Source organism: Gallus gallus, chromosome 5, assembly GCF_016699485.2.
Source record: "Gallus gallus isolate bGalGal1 chromosome 5, bGalGal1.mat.broiler.GRCg7b, whole genome shotgun sequence".
Lineage (NCBI taxonomy): Eukaryota > Metazoa > Chordata > Aves > Galliformes > Phasianidae > Gallus > Gallus gallus.
Window position 1 is genome coordinate 49,040,177 of NC_052536.1, and position 16,262 is coordinate 49,056,438.

General features: G+C 37.4%; 1 protein-coding gene across 11 annotated transcripts in view; it reads left to right on the top strand.

The window, feature by feature from the left end:
• WDR20 (WD repeat domain 20) overlaps nucleotides 1–16,262 on the top strand; it is a 61,722-nt gene that overhangs the window by 39,422 nt on the left and 6,038 nt on the right. For 5 of the 11 annotated variants that reach the window (XR_005860095.2, XM_040701269.2, XM_040701266.2 and 2 more), the window contains 2 exons: nucleotides 4,476–4,658; nucleotides 9,372–10,649. The exons of 1 other annotated variant lie outside the window; for it this stretch is intronic. Coding sequence is in view for 7 of the 10 variants with exons in the window: in XM_040701269.2 (XP_040557203.1) it covers nucleotides 4,476–4,658; nucleotides 9,372–10,649 (1,461 nt within the window). In the remaining 3 variants the exon portion in view is untranslated. Of the gene's footprint in view, nucleotides 1–4,475; nucleotides 4,659–9,371; nucleotides 15,267–16,262 lie in introns of those variants that run through there. 5 more of the 11 variants (XM_004936334.5, XM_025151254.3, XR_005860097.2 and 2 more) reach the window with 4 other exon arrangements.

A 16,262-nucleotide genomic window follows, 5' to 3' on the forward strand; every position in this document is an offset into this window, starting at 1 on the left:
GAGTTGACTTGTTGCGTTATTGTAAGCATTGTAACAAGAACTGTTTTCCCAAAATAATGTTTATAGATTGGGATGATTAAATCCCTGAAGAGATACTAAGCTACAGGTAATGGTGTGAAGTCCAAGCTCCAGAAACTCTGGAAAAATTGTTTTAAACGTGTAGTATTTGTCCTTTTCTGTTGTTGCTATAGCTGTGTGTACATAGCCAACCTGTAATCTGTCATTGAAGATAGTTAATTCTCTGGACTAGGGAAATTCCCTTCAGAGGATTTTTGGAAGTAAAATTTTTATTATGTGTTTGTTCTTACTTCCAGCCTTACAGACCTGGTATTCTGTCTCAAACTCACTGAACTCGTAAGTCAGCATACTGGCAAATTTGATATTAAAAAACATTAAGTATCTGAAGGAAGCATTTTAATGACTGATGAAATTATATGAGAGAAATTAATAAATAAATCCTTCCCTGTCTGTTCCTGGAGATGTTTTCTTAGCTTTGCAGGACATGTAGTAGCTATTATATATTTCATGTAAAATGTGCAGAAAGCTGCAGATGGAAGTTAGAAAAAGATGCAGGAAGAAGTTGGCATCTGTCAAGGAGCAATGGTTAAACGCTGACTTGAAATAATGCGATTCACTGTGAAACTAGTATGAAAGCTGAAGTCTTACATCAATAATAAATCAAAAGAATGAATCTCGGACAAATTAATCTGGCTTTGACCTTAGAGTTCTGCATGGTTGTTGGTACCCATCCTAAACAGACATTTCAAATGTCCGAATATGGAAACTTAATATTTGTTTCAGATTGAAGTAACTGACTTTTCTTTTTCGTTCTGCTCCTAGTATTAAGAGTTCTGCTCAACTACCTTTCTTCTGGATGTCTCGGTTCAAGGTGATTGGGCAAATTATATATATTTGTGTGTGTATATATATGTGTATATAATATATACACACACTTTTTTATATAAAACACTTCTGTGTATTGATGTGTGTGTATGTAAATATATGTATATTTCCCTCCCTCTCCCTGACCCAGTATGACATGTGAGTTAACTAAATGGGGCTGGGATGTCCCCAAGACAATTATATGATTCATGTTTTATTTTGAGAATACACCACGAAGAACCAAATGACAATGTTGTCAGGTTTTTTTTTCCTGCATGTAACTAAGATTTTATAAAGACTACTTTGATCTGTACAAGGACAGAACTTGGAAACCATTGGTGTCCCAGGTACACTGATTTTCATTAGCTGCATCACTGACTTCAAACAAGTGTTGAGTGAGATTCTTCTTCTTTGCCCAATACCCATTATTCCTTTTTTGCTTTGCCCAGGAGATACTTGAAGTACAAGTGTTGTAAAGGACAGACTTCTAGTGCAGGTGTCAGTTGGCCCAATTGCTATTAATGAGACTTGATTAATGAATATATACTTTGATGGCTTTTATGGATACTTCTTTCCAAAGGAGAACAGTATTAATCCTTAACCTTGCATTAAATGCTCCAATCTAATTTTAGTCAAGCCTAAGTATTTTTTCAGAAGAAAAATTCACAACAATTAGGACAAAAAGCACAAAAATCATTAGCTACCGCCTCAGGCATAGCCAAGGGTGCCTTATGTGCTTGTAGCTGCCACGTTTGGTAACACTTAACCCAAGGTCTTTTGGTTCTCTTTCAAAGTACATCACCATTCTTTTGAAATAAGGACAGTTCACATCACCTTTATGAGTAAGTTGTGTCAGATACCAGCACAGCTGTGGACCAGGATTCTCTTTTTCTGAGAATCATGTCCTCCACAATAGAGCTATAGCAAATGGACTTAATGGAATGCTAATGAAATGCTGAGTCATAGGCCCTATTGAATTTTATGAGTAAGTGCTTTTCTTGTTCTTATCAAAAATCCAATGGCAGTTTTCAAATGTGCAGAAATAGAGACAAAATGGCTTTTGGTTCTCAAGATCATTGATTCTATCCTGCCTTTCAGTGAAGACAGAACAAGACCAGAAAAGTATTTTGGTGCTTGTAGTTTTGATTGATCTCCAGGAGACAGCTATGTCATAAATATAACTGAAAACACTAGCAGCATGTAAACAAACAAAAGGTAAGGCATCCCTGTCATTAGAAGCCTATCTTCTGCTAATTGAATTAATTTACTTACACTCCATTTAAGTTCAGACAGACTGTCACTGCCATCTGGCTTCCAGAGAGCAGGTAGGACAAGCACAGTGAATTGTGCTTAGATTTCATTTATCAGAATTTCATGTCTTGCTAGATTTGTTATCACACAATTTCAGAAGACTTTTAGGCACAGTAAGGACAAGAAAAGTTGTAGCAATAGTACAAAACTCTGGCCAGACAAGAGTTTCAACCTGTGATTGGCGATGTCTTGATTCTGTGCCACTTAAAAGAACAGTAAGGATTCAGAAGTAGAAGACCCTGGAAATAATTGTTTTCCACTAATGGGAGAGTCAGCCATTCTGATCTTTCACCATGATTCAGACTGAGTTCTATTTGTTTAGAAAGGGATCTTCTTTCTTAGGCATTGCGTTGTGATGAAACTTTTGCTAGGGGCCATACCTGGAGTCTCAAAGCTGAAAGGAGGGAGGCACAGAACCTTGCTCACTCCTGGCATTTCCTTGAGGTGCAGAGGGATGCATTTCTGTAAAAAAAAAAAAAAAAAAAAAAAAAAAAAAAAAAAAAAAAAAGGTCTTCCAGATGAAAACATTACCTCCATTTTGCGAGTTATCTCTTGTTATCACTTTGCTTTGATTAAGGACAAGAAGATCTTACACAATACGGGAGACCAACTGCATGGCCTCCAGGATTTGCTTTCCAGTTTCAGTGTACAGGTTTACATGTCTGAGGATGCGCCTTGATAGGCCTGTGCCTTATCCTGGGATCCCAGTAGAGCTAGCATTCTATTTTAAAGCTCTCCTTGAAGAGGTATTGCCAGTATTCTCTTTAGCTTATAATGGATCTCTGGGCTCTAGAGAATAACTTCATAACCTGCTGACTTTAGAAGGTGGAATATATTGTCTCCTTTTGAAGTTTTCAACCAGAAGGCCCTACACCTGATTAAACTGATTTATAATATGCTGCAAAACATTAAGCGTAACTTCAGTGCTGTAGTATATATTCACAATCACACGTATCCCATGGTTAAATTTGCCTTGCTTACCTGGTGAGATTCACAGTGTAGCTAGTCCTGGTCTTTACTTACTGACAGACAGGTCTGTTATCTGTATGTGTAACTCTGTGCATGCAATGGATTTGTTCTCTGAGCTGTAATACAGTGGAGCAGTTTTCTTCTCAGTGAAGCTTGTCCTCTTCCTCAAACAAGTTTTATTTCCTCTATTGCTGCCCTGATTTCCTCAGACTAAATACTGTAAAAGTATATACTGGAATTAGAAACCAAGTCTGAGATCACAGCTGCATCAGAAGTCGGCAATATTTTTATCTGCAGATTTGTAACTACAGGCTTTGAACCTAGTAAATAGAGAGGTTTTTTTTCCTTAAAAAATGGTTGAACCTGATGTATGTGATTGTACATAGTAAATATGTGGGTTATAATCTCCGGATGATGAAAGATTAGGGTGCCTGTTCAGAAGTGATACAGGGATAAGCATGGGTTACACAACCGAGGGCGTTTTAAATTACTTTTCCTTGTGATTCTTCAGGCACTTCAGTGCCAGATCTTCAGTTGTTTACGTTGAAGTTCTTCTCTTTTGTTGGCACTTTCTTCATCTAATATCTGTCTGGATTGTTGAGTAAATAAAATTGATATATTGACACAAAATAATTTTGGATTGCAGATGCTGCAAAGTACTTTCACATTTAATAAGTCAGTGTCAGAAGCACAATCATTTTGTAGCTTAACAAGAAGTGCATTATAATCACAGTATCAGTGTTCCAAGTCATTGTTCCTAGAGATCTGTCCCCTTGGATCTAGTCGGTCTTTTTTTAATACTGATACCAAGATTATTTTTGCCTGTTGTAAGAGGATGTGCTTGCTGTACAAGGATTAGCATATACTATTTTTAATTGACTACCAGAACCGGTTATAAGTGATATTGAGAAAGCTGCTACTAGAAAAATGGAAGGTACCTTTTCTCAGTGATGGGATGCTGCTTCTGGGGAAAAAAAGCCTTCTGGGAATAGGTTGGTCTTGAGGACTCACTGGAGCCTTTGTGTTACTGAACGCATTGGTTGTCATTAGTTTGTCATGTGATATAGTTCCGAAGGCTGGGTATGTGTAGTGTTTAGCAAACTTGAAAAACGTGAAAGTGTTATGTTTTATCAAAAGATAAACCTTTTAAAGACGTATTTTGATGTCACAGAAGTATTCGGTAAATACAGAGCTTCATTTTAAAGTACAGTTTTATGACTGCATAAATTGTTGCTTAGTATAAACTCATTTGTAGATAGAACATGTGTATACATTGTGATAAACTGTTTTAATTCTGTTTGCTCTTTTTGCAGGCTGCGGACTTGAGTAAACCAATAGACAAAAGGATATACAAAGGAACACAACCTACATGCCATGACTTCAATCACTTAACAGCCACAGCAGAAAGTGTCTCTCTTCTAGTGGGCTTCTCAGCAGGCCAGGTCCAGCTTATAGACCCTATTAAAAAAGAAACTAGCAAATTATTTAACGAGGAAGTAAGTAGAAATCTTAACATTGTTGCATGCAATGTATTTCTGATATAAAAGATCCTCAGAGTTCTGTAGGTGGCTTTGTTTGCCTATACAGCTCATCGTTCAGTCACTGCCTTTTGTTTTCCAGATGCTTCGTTGGTTTAGATTCTTACACTAAAATATTATTCGTGGAGGAACCTTTTGGGGTTGTCATGGTTTTCAGGGAAAAGAAAAAGTTAAGACTTCTTAGTTTGGGTAATGCTGTAAACGGAGCTAATACAGTTAGCTTGATAGAAAAATATCTTCACATCTACATGTTTCTGCATGTTCTCTTACAGTTGTTTTTAGAGGCATTTAGTTCCAAGTGGAGAAGAAAACACTTGAGCACTTTTTTAATATGTTGAAGTCAAAATATTAAATCTTAATTAAAGTTGAAATACAGTTTTGTATGGTCAGGAAGCTGTCTGTATCAAGGATTCCTACAGGCTTCCTCAGGGAAGACCAGGATATTAAACTGAATGCTGTGTAGGGGAAGCGGAATGCTCACAAGGTCTGGACTGTGTGACATTCCTGAAAGAATCTCCATCTGTGCCATGAGGAAGAAAATAAAAATCGAGGGAGTGCTAAGATGGGTGGTGGACTTAGGTCAGTTTACAAGACCACTGGCTCTCATTGCCTGGTAATACTGGTATTCTTAGAAAGTTAAGTGTATGTTTACAGGGGAAGAGATCTGTCACTGATAAAACGTGGAAAGCATTTTCTGCAAAGGATAAGCAAGAGATTATTTATTGCTGCTTTTTATGTTCTAATCTAACTGCAGGTAATGCATGAGGTAATCACAAAGTGCTTTGCAGGTGGTTTGTTGTTGGAGTTTTTTTTTCCCGAGACTTCAAATCTGGATAAGAGCTTTGCAGATTAAGTTAAGCCTTGCTCAGCTTTCAGACTGAGAAAGCATATCTTTCCAACCTCAGGGAGTTGTTTTCTTTCTGTCTTTGTGCAAAGAAAATTGAAGTATTGTTCTCAATGGGGTTGTTTTATAATTAGAGCTGTCTAATTCCTCCTCAACTTTCTAAAAGTAGCTACAACTAGATCAGAAGAGGAGTGTTCTTTGTTCCAAGCCTTTTACACCTGTTCTCTTTGCTTGTGTAGAATGGGAAACAGTGCTGGAGAGCCTCTTAATTTTGCATGAAACATTCTTTTGGTAGAAAGCACTGTATGTATTCCTTCTAAAGTCCTTTTAAAAACAACAACAACAAAAAGCAGTCTCAGAAAAGCAAACTTTAACACTGGTACAGCTTCACCACTGGGAGTGCTAACGTGAATGTGAGCAAATTACTTGTGTCAACACAGCTCTGATGTAATCTTCTGTGATAGTAGCATAAGTACTAAAGAAAAGGTGGTGGAAAACTATGAGTAGCTATAATATCCTTTCACAGAGCAATTGCCACTCTTGTAGCTGACCCGTAGTTGCCTTAAGGAAAAACTTTTGCTAAAATACCTTATGTAAAGATCAAATGCATGTTTACCTGCTTTGATGTTTACTGTCTAACTTCTGTGGTGTGAAGATGCATTGCAGGCTGAATAGTTCATTTGATAATCCAAAAGTGATAGAAACACTGCAGCAATCTGACATTACAAAAAGCAGTCTTTTCTGTTATCACCGGCAGTACTTCACTGTGATGGAAATGCATCCTCTGCCTGTTTGGTGGAAATTAAATGGAACCCCTTTCCTACAACGTTAGAAGATGCGTTCTTTTTTCCAACACTGATTTTCATCTGTGGTTACAACCAACTCCAAAATGTCTATTTTTAATCTGTCAGTTACAGTACTGAAATTTGCTATGGCTATGTTTAGAAATTCTAGCTCGCATCTAAAAACCATTTCAGAGAAACATTAGTGAGTGTTTATGTTTGAGTTGGAACATTTACTTCACAATGAAGATGCCTGTTGGTTTTTGAATATATTTAGACTTCAGACAGTATATGAAGATAAACCTACCATCCTAGCCAGAAGGTGGTCTAAATGAGTGTTTATGTCTTTTGACAGATGTAGCACTGGTGCTATAGTAGTAGAGGTAATAGAATTCACCACTCATCCTGTTAGTAACTTGGTGATACAGGTAGCCCAAGGCTCTGTTTTGATTATCACCTGTGATAAAGCAATCAGGGTAGCTTTTAATGATAAGTGACAAGTGAAATTGCGTAACATCTTAAGACACAGAAGGTTGTGTGGAAGCTGGAGTAAATTAAAGCTATTGCAGTTTCCCTTGTAACTTTCTTCTTTCAACTCTGTTGATGTGGAAGAACTTGAAAAGCTCAGGTTCTTAATACTATGTAGCTTATGGCAGCCTGCCTAAAAGGACCTGTATCAGTAATGATATTCCTTCCAGTTGTGTCAGGATCTAATTAGTGATGTGTTTTTTTTATTCCCCAAACCAACCAAGTGTGCCTTACACATGCAGTTGTTTTCAGGCAGTAGTTGGCTATCCTCAAGCTAACCAGCTGAAATAGGTTTCCTTTATTGTATTTTTTATCATCTTTTTATTTAACCCAAAGCCTTAAGCTGCATCTTTTCTTCTACTTGTGTTGCTAGAGCTTTTTGGCAAACCTTAATGCAAATGCTTTACTTGCCTCCATTTTTTTTTTTCCTGCCTTCTGGCCTGGGACTATGATTTTGTTCACGGTTGTTCAAAACAGCAGTCAGAGTTTATCTTCCTGGCTGGTGGCTGAAGCTCCTTTATTTACTATTACTTCACCAAACTGAATATGAGCTGTTTATCCCAGCTGTTGTTTGGTACTTCATTCTGTTCTTTATTGTATCGTACTGACTTCAAGTCTTATTTTGCTTCACTCCAGATGTGTAATCCCAGTCAAAAAAAACTTTCAAAACAAAGTTGTAACTTCAAAATTTGGATCTTTGTACTGAATTTTAAAGCTCTGCTGGTTGAGAAAGGCACGAGTTGTGGTCACTTGCTATATATATCTTGTCTCTTCAGACCAATCTCATTTCATATGTTGCAATCCTGTTTTGCTCGGAGCATCTTTGAGGTAAAGATATTCAGGTTTGGGGGAATTCTTCTGCAGTGCTCTGTGCTGCGTAGCTCAACATGATTGTGAACTTAAAACACAGTTTCCAGTACAACAGTTGAGTGTTTTGTGAGTAGGGATCGTATGTCAGGTTGAGCTGCTGTAATGCAGTAAAGCAAGCAGTTTCACTTTGTGCTGTATTAGTGGTAGCTTTGTAACAAGAAGACTATTGCCTCAAGCAGGCTAACCTGACAAATATCCCTGTCATTTTTTTAGTTATGTACGAAGTTGCTTTCTGTGTAACATTTCTGATGTCATTATTACTGAGATACAAATGATCTATTTTAATGAGCATGTGACAAATTATTTAAAATGTTATTAAAGAAGGGAAGTTGATGGTGTTTTTAAAAGTACCTCATTTGAGAAAGAGTTCACAGATTAGCTTAGCTCTCAAGTACAAAATGAGAAGTTACGCAAGAGAGGATTCCTGGGCTTCTATTGAACTTGACAGCAACAAACATATGTTGAAGATTATAATATGAAATGACCAGGTGCTGTTTTTGGTAGTTGCAGGCCCAGCATTGATAAAACTCAGTGTATTATCCATTGGTTTTTATTTTGTGATAAACAGCATAGCAAGGGATTTTTTCTTTGCTTTTTTTGGAGGGGTGGAGAGTGGCTTTTGTAACTTTTTCTGGTATTTCCTCAGACTCTTTGTATTTGCATTTCTATCTTTTGTATAGCTCAGCTCTCCTTTCAGCCTATAATCAGTCTGTCTCAAATACAGACCTTGAATGTGCATGTAAAGAATTGTTTCCAAGTTTCGGTAGAGTGATGCCATGGCTGAATGTTGATAGATGTCCACCAGAATTGCACTTGACTCCCTGAGTTTAACTTTACCTCTCAATTCTTAGAGCATTGAAGACATGAGTTGGGGATGTTTATTTGATGCATTCATTGTTTTGTGATGATGGACTTTATTAAAATGTTTTTCTTTAAATGAAACTTCTTAATCAGGTGGTAATTGAGAGTATAGATCGATTCATGGCTAATGAATGAAAAGTAATTGAAGGATGGGGTATCTAAGGTGAAAGGGCTGTGTGCTTTCTGAATTTGCTAAATTACATGCATCTATTAACTCTCCAACCTGGGTACACTGTGTAGCATTTGCTCCATAAATCAGTGAGCTGGTCAAGGTTCCTAAAGCTTCTTCTTTTTTTTTTTTTTCCTTTTAGGGGATGATTTTTCTATATGTGATTTTAGATAAAACCTGAGTCTAAACTTATTGCTGCTGATTTAGAATGTATTTGCTCTGTAGTATAGATGAGTAACAGCCTTTTTTCCCTTTAGCTCGTTTTGTTTGGTGTTTTGTTATTTTTTTTCATACCCTTCAACCTACACAGTGAAAAGTAAACTCAAGGACTCTACCTTGAGGTTCATAGCAAGAGATAGGCTTTATCAGAGTCTGTTCTTTGCAATATGACCGGACAACAATAACCTTTGGTAGCGCTTTCTCTAAAAATCATTTCCTGTTAATTGCCTGATAAGATTATAAGTATGTGTGAACATAGTAACGTAGCTCTTTTTCAGAAAGTTGAATTGACTTTGCTTAAAGTTTCTTCTTTCTCCCCAAAAAGTTCAGATTTACAGTTAACCATTAAAACTTTACTTTTCAGACTTTCTGATGTGTATCTTCTTTGTTTTTCACAGAGACTAATAGACAAGTCCAGAGTAACCTGTGTAAAATGGGTACCAGGTTCGGAAAGCCTTTTCCTAGTAGCTCATTCCAGTGGCAATATGTACTTATATAACGTGGAGCACACTTGTGGTACCACAGCCCCGCACTACCAGCTACTTAAACAAGGAGAAAGTTTTGCAGTTCACACTTGCAAGAGTAAATCCACAAGAAACCCTCTGCTTAAATGGACAGTAGGTGAGGGTGCCCTGAATGAATTTGCCTTTTCCCCAGACGGAAAGTTCTTGGCATGTGTGAGCCAGGATGGTTTTCTTCGCGTGTTTAACTTTGATTCCGTGGAATTGCATGGTACAATGAAAAGCTACTTTGGAGGACTGCTGTGTGTGTGTTGGAGTCCCGATGGGAAATACATAGTGACGGGTGGAGAGGATGACTTGGTAACAGTTTGGTCTTTTGTGGACTGTCGAGTAATAGCAAGAGGTCACGGACATAAATCGTGGGTCAGTGTTGTTGCGTTTGATCCATATACCACTAGTGTAGAAGAGAGTGACCCGATGGAATTTAGCGGAAGTGATGAGGATTTCCAAGACCTTCATTTTGGCAGAGATCGAGCAAATAGCACGCAATCTAGGCTATCCAAAAGGAACTCTACAGACAGTCGTCCAGTAAGTGTTACGTATAGATTTGGTTCAGTAGGCCAGGACACACAGCTCTGTTTGTGGGATCTTACAGAAGATATCCTCTTCCCCCACCAACCTCTCTCAAGAGCAAGGACACATACAAATGTCATGAATGCCACAAGTCCACCCGCTGGAAGTGGTGGAGCTAACCCAGGAAGTAACGGAAACAGTATCACAACACCTGGAAACTCTGTACCCCCTCCTCTTCCACGGTCAAACAGCCTTCCACACTCTGCAGTCTCAAATGCTGGCAGTAAAAGCAGTGTCATGGATGGTGCCATTGCTTCTGGTGTTAGTAAATTTGCAACCTTATCACTACATGATCGGAAGGAAAGACACCATGAAAAAGATCACAAGAGAAATCATAGCATGGGACATATATCTAGCAAGAGCAGTGACAAACTGAACCTAGTTACTAAAACCAAAACGGACCCAGCTAAAACTTTGGGAACACCTCTCTGTCCCAGAATGGAAGATGTTCCCTTGTTAGAGCCTCTAATCTGTAAAAAGATAGCACATGAAAGACTGACTGTGTTAATTTTTCTTGAAGACTGTATAGTCACTGCTTGTCAGGAGGGATTTATTTGCACATGGGCAAGGCCTGGTAAAGTGGTAAGTTTTAATCCTTAATGCTGCATCAAAGAACTAGAACTCTGAATAGGTAGTTTTCTTGAGATATAAATGAATGTTGAATATAAAATTTCTTTATGCTTAATGTAAAAAAAAAAAAATCCTCAGAGCCATACTTTTGGATACTGCATGCCATATTTCTGAATGATTTGAAGTGTCTTGGATACAATTATTAAGTATAGTTGCCTTCCAGCAGAAGAAATAAATACTGTGCATCTAAACTATTGATCAGTGTTCTTATACTTAAGAGTAACCACAATACGGTGAAAGCTATTTATGTAAAAATTGAAGTAAAACATGTCAATCACTAAAATAATTATACTTCAAGTGTCTTCTACAAAATAACTGCGCTCCCAATAACAGTAGCTTATAAAAGCTGCTGCTTTCAAGTCTAATGAGAAATGTGAGCCTCTGAAAAATTAAAACCAAAGTGTTTTATTCCTCCATACTTTTCTGTGGTGGTCTGCCGTTAATGTAAAACCACTTCTTATTAAAGTGTTGACCATTCTATGAGCAGGTTTGTGAGCCCATTACTGACTGTAGTTTATGCTTTTGAAATTGTGAATCAGTACTGTCAAGGAACTCTAATTTTAGCTGGTCTTGACTTATGTATTCTTCGTCAAATTAGGGAAAATTGTGCAAGCTTGCTCTAAGTAGCTTCACTTTTATGTTACTGTCACTTCTGTTAGTCAAATTTGGTCATCAGCAAGCTTGTGCTTCATTAAAATATATTATTAGTTTTAACTTTCACTGTTAATGCACTTAAATGCAGTTGAAGTTTTATTTTTCTTCTGTTCAATGTACAGCAAGCTAAACTTGGAATGAAGCTAAAAGTGGTGATTATTTTATTAAAAAGTACCTTGTGCTACAATGGCTTTGTTTGCCGGCAGTATTTTAAAGGAGTACAGCTAGGAAAACATTGCCAGAGCTGATCCACCAAAAAGGGCCATTACTTCTGTGAAGGCTTCTGGAGTTTTGTGGCATGTGGATCATCACCTGAAGGAAAAAAATCTGCCAGTATCTGAATAGCGCCACACTGGGCAGCATAAATGAACATCTGATGGTTGTAATATTTTAACTACTTTGTTCATAAATCTCACTCTTGAAGTGGAGGTACTGTAAATATTTAACATTAAACACCACTCGTTCATTGCTATAAAATTTTAAGCAAAGCTCAAGATTTTTTCTTAAAACATTTTGTACGATGTAGGTTTCTTTGAGGTGTTCTAAAATCTGTCACTATTTATGTACGCAAAGAGAGCTGTGCCCACTCTACATTGCAGTGCATTTTTCAGGGTTATAACTAGTGCTAAGAATTGCAAGCCCTTCTCTGAAGAGAAGGGTGGAGGTAATACCTAACAATATTTTTTGCCTAAGAACTACAGCAGTGCTCCAGCGTTCATTTAAAAAACAAACAAAAAGGCAACTCAACCTGAACTACTTAGTTCTAGCACTAAATGAAATGAAAACACTAAAAGTTATCCTTTCTGTGACTCAGTGCAATTCGTAAGTCTTGAGAGTTAGCATTATATATGTACAGCAGTGCCTCAGATTTCTAATGTGAGCTATTTTTTCTTTTTGTTCTAAAATTCCTCTCTGTACTGCTAAATGCTACACTGTTAAATTTCAGTGGCTGAAGTGGGTTTTGTTAGACTGGTTATAACTTAAACGCACTCTTTCTCGTGTATTAACTTTGATTTGGAATATGACATTTCAAATATTTCAGAGATAAAGTATGCAGTACCAAAAATCAGGATTTATGTATTGGCCAATATGGAAAACTTTAATTACAGGTAAGTAATTTTCATGCTGAAGTTATCACTTTCAAAATTAATATTGCACACTGATGTAAATGCCATATTGTTTAGGAAGTATTTACTTAGAAATTTTCAAATGAACTTGTTTTTCTGATATCACTTGCATTTCTAGTGAGCTCACTCTGATGGTTAAAAACTGAATTTTGAGGGCATGTTTACAGGGGTTTGATAGGAAACTATTTGTGCCAGAAGGACGTTATGAGCATTCTTTTTGTTTGTAGAAAAGCACTTAATTTTATTTAATGAGAGTTGTCAAAGTATAAAACACTCATGGTAATGTCTTTCTTACTGGGTTATATACCATTCATTTCTGTTTCACCACCTGTTTTATCCTAGGCTATCCCATGACGTAGGGGTTTAAAGCTGCTATTTCTAGTCTTCCTTTTGAAATGTGGGTCCCCAAGTGATCTTAAAACTCCGTCACTTTTTTTTGTCTGCCAACTCTAGAGTGAAAGCCTCTGAATCTTGCTGCTTCTTCCATCATTGCCTCAAAAGGCCTTCCGTAAATTCCTGGCTCTGCCAGCCTAAAGAAAGAATTGGATGGAACGCTGAAGCAGACTTGCAGCGTTTAATATAATTTGCGTTGAGCCAGTGCTACCTTTCCCTCATTTTTAGTAGCCATCAAAAGACACGCTGGATAATTGGACAGCGCACAGCAAGGTCTCTGAGTTTTGTGGTTGGTCTGGTGCTGTCCTTAGTGGAAAAAAATAAATCCAGAAACTTCTTTTCAGCTGTGATCCTTAGGATAGGCTGTACTGTGCATACAGAGCGTCCTCGCAGATTGTAAACCAACTTTCCAAGTTATTATATCATGTGTATAACATAATCATACCTTGAGCTTCCTCACTGGATATACATACCATGCTTATATCTCACTCCCAGAACTATTATGCTAGCTCTCCCAATCAGAATGAGGTCAAGTAAATGGAAAAATTTTAATAAGAAACAAGTTGATCGAGACTCAGGGTTCATTAAAATTAATTTTTTACTCTCATTTTTGCTTAGCCTGTTTCTGAGAGAAGGTTCAGGGTAGTAAGAAAAATAGGTTGCCTTAACAAGAGTATGGACTTCCTTATCTACATGGTGACAATTAACTGTCTCCTTTTCCCCATTTATTTCCCAGCCCCGCAGAAAATGTAAATGGCATTATAGATGTTGTATTTATCTTAAGACGTAGGGGAAAAAATGTGAAAGGAACTGAGGTAGGCTTCATGTCTGACCTTTATAGCTCCTTCAAACTGAATTACAGGAACTGCAGAAGCAATTAAAAACAAAGGAACAACAACAGCAAGAAAAAAACCAAAGCAGGAAAACACTAAAAACAAACAAACCCATAAACAGAGTGAAGTGGGGCCTAGATATGCACAACAAGCTTTCTCTGAACTGAACGGTCAGAGAGAAACCCTCTGTGACTTCTGTTCACCGCTGTGCACGGTGCCTCAGTTTATTGAATGAAAGCTGCTGCTGAGTTCCTCCCTTTGTCAGAAAGCTCAAGGTAGGATTGGGCAGAGCTGCGACCAGGTGAAATGGCAGTGTATAACCTAGCAAGACAAACACGTTACCATCTTGTAAAACAAATGCACATGGAATGTATTTATTTGACTTATTGTACAGGAAAATTTAGACTTAAATTATAACATCCTTGAATTTTCCAGTTAACTACAATTGTAGTACAGTATCATGTCTTAGTATGACTTCTGTTTTAGTAAGAGTACTTAAACATTCATGCACTATATTTTGAGTGAGATGAGCAGCTATACATACTAATTCTTCCTCAGTGGAAAGGAGCATTTCATCGTTACAATTGAAGTTCAATTGCTGGTATTTAAGTACTATCAAATAGATTTCTTTCAACGTGATACGGTATCTGTATAAAACTTCAGGGATGATTCTAGTAAAATTGAAACACAGCTATGACTTCAGGTTACCGTGCTGAAATTTGAAGCTTTCTGTAACGTGCATAATAGCAAAGTTGCACAGAGCATACCCGCATTATCAGGGTGAACTTAAACCTAGTACACTGGCGTGATATTTATAGCAAGGTGTGTGTGTGTGTGCGTGTGTGAGGAGGTGCGACTCACGGCTCCGGTAAAGCCAGGAAAGACCATAGCCCTGCAAAGGCTTTATGATGAGGATGTCTGGATTAGGAAATAACATGACTTTTACTAAACACTTTTTAGAAGACCCATGTTCCGAATTATCACCTCTTACAATTTGGTTATGTACTTGCGATGACTGTATATGTCTGCCCCTTTAACAATATAAAGCTTCTAAATTAATATTTAAAATGCTGGCCTGCTTATGTTACAGTAATAAAATTTGTGTCAGTTAATTTACTGTCGATTTACATGTAAAAATTAAACAATATTTTTTCTGCATTTTATGAATTCTGTATACTGGAGTTTGTTAAAGATTGCCATGTTAGGTGATACTGTACAAAATTGTATTGACTACCTTTAGTGAAAATTGAAAGTAAAATTCATATGTATTTCCTTTTTACACTTCCATCTAATTTCTTGACAACTTGAATAAATTTCATAGAGCCTTTCTAACATGAACTATTGTTAATTTAACTGTTGCAATAATTAAGCTTTAAGAAGTATTGTTGGTATATTTATAATTTTAAGAAAATCATGTTTGTTTCATACTGCTTATTTTTAGCTGTTCTATTGTCACTGTTACAGCTGAAGAACTTTACTAAATACTTGACATTACAAAATAACTTGCTGGGGTTGTCCTCTGTATACTGATGTTAAATAAAAATGTGTGATTGAACTGTAAATGTAGATAACTTTCAATAGTCCTTTTCCACATTTGAGTTCTAATTTACCTTGCAGTCTGTAGGTGGTCCTTTGCTATCATGCTGTGCTGAACAAACGGCCACAATGCAAACTGTCAACTTGCCATGTTTTAAAGTAAGAAGTTGATCGCATCCTGTAACCAGCTCTGAGTAAATGTTTCCCTTCAGCTCAAGAGAATGCATACATTTTGATGTTTAAATCTTGCTGATAAGATCGTGTCTTCTAATATATATACTTATATATATTTTAGGATTAGAGTAATAGAGTATTTATAAAACTGTTTGTCAACTTTGTTTAAACTCAGATCCAATAAAACACAGACATGGATGTGTCTAGGCTGGTTCTGCCTAGCCACCAAGCAGGAGCTGGGCCAGAGCATTTGCTGTTCCTTCTAGGACTTTACAGGAGCTCTCTCTTTCTTCTGTGGACTCTGGTGCAGGGTACGTTGTTTATTCCAGTGTTAGACTTTGACATTTACCTAATGAATGCTGAATCTACAGCCCTGAGGATATGGCTTGCTCGGATGATTCATGTGTCTTTAGTCTAGGAAAGCTTTGACTAGTCTGGAAATAAGCTCATCTGAGCTTGAACTGCTTCAGGTAAAGATGAAGTTGCACTTCATCTGGGTGGCCTAGGGGTGGCTTCACCCCTGCAGCCGTAGTTCTGTGTTAACCCCTGGAGGAAGCAACCAGGCGATGCTTATTGAAGTGTTTCAAAGGCGCTTCTGAGAAACTTCGGTGAAGAAGTTTCTTACTCCCATCTGACTGAGGTAGGGCTCCCTTCATCTCTTAGGGAAGTCATGTGTAGATCAAAACTGAGGAAATGCTCTCTCTTATACGAACTTGAGGACATTCTGATACTTCAGAAGGTACCAGTTGGCCACTTTGTGATGGTCTGTGTATAATGGTGTGTATTTAAGAATAGAGGCCAATGGAAAAACAAAATAAATCAGTTCCAAAAGCTGATGTGGGCTGATT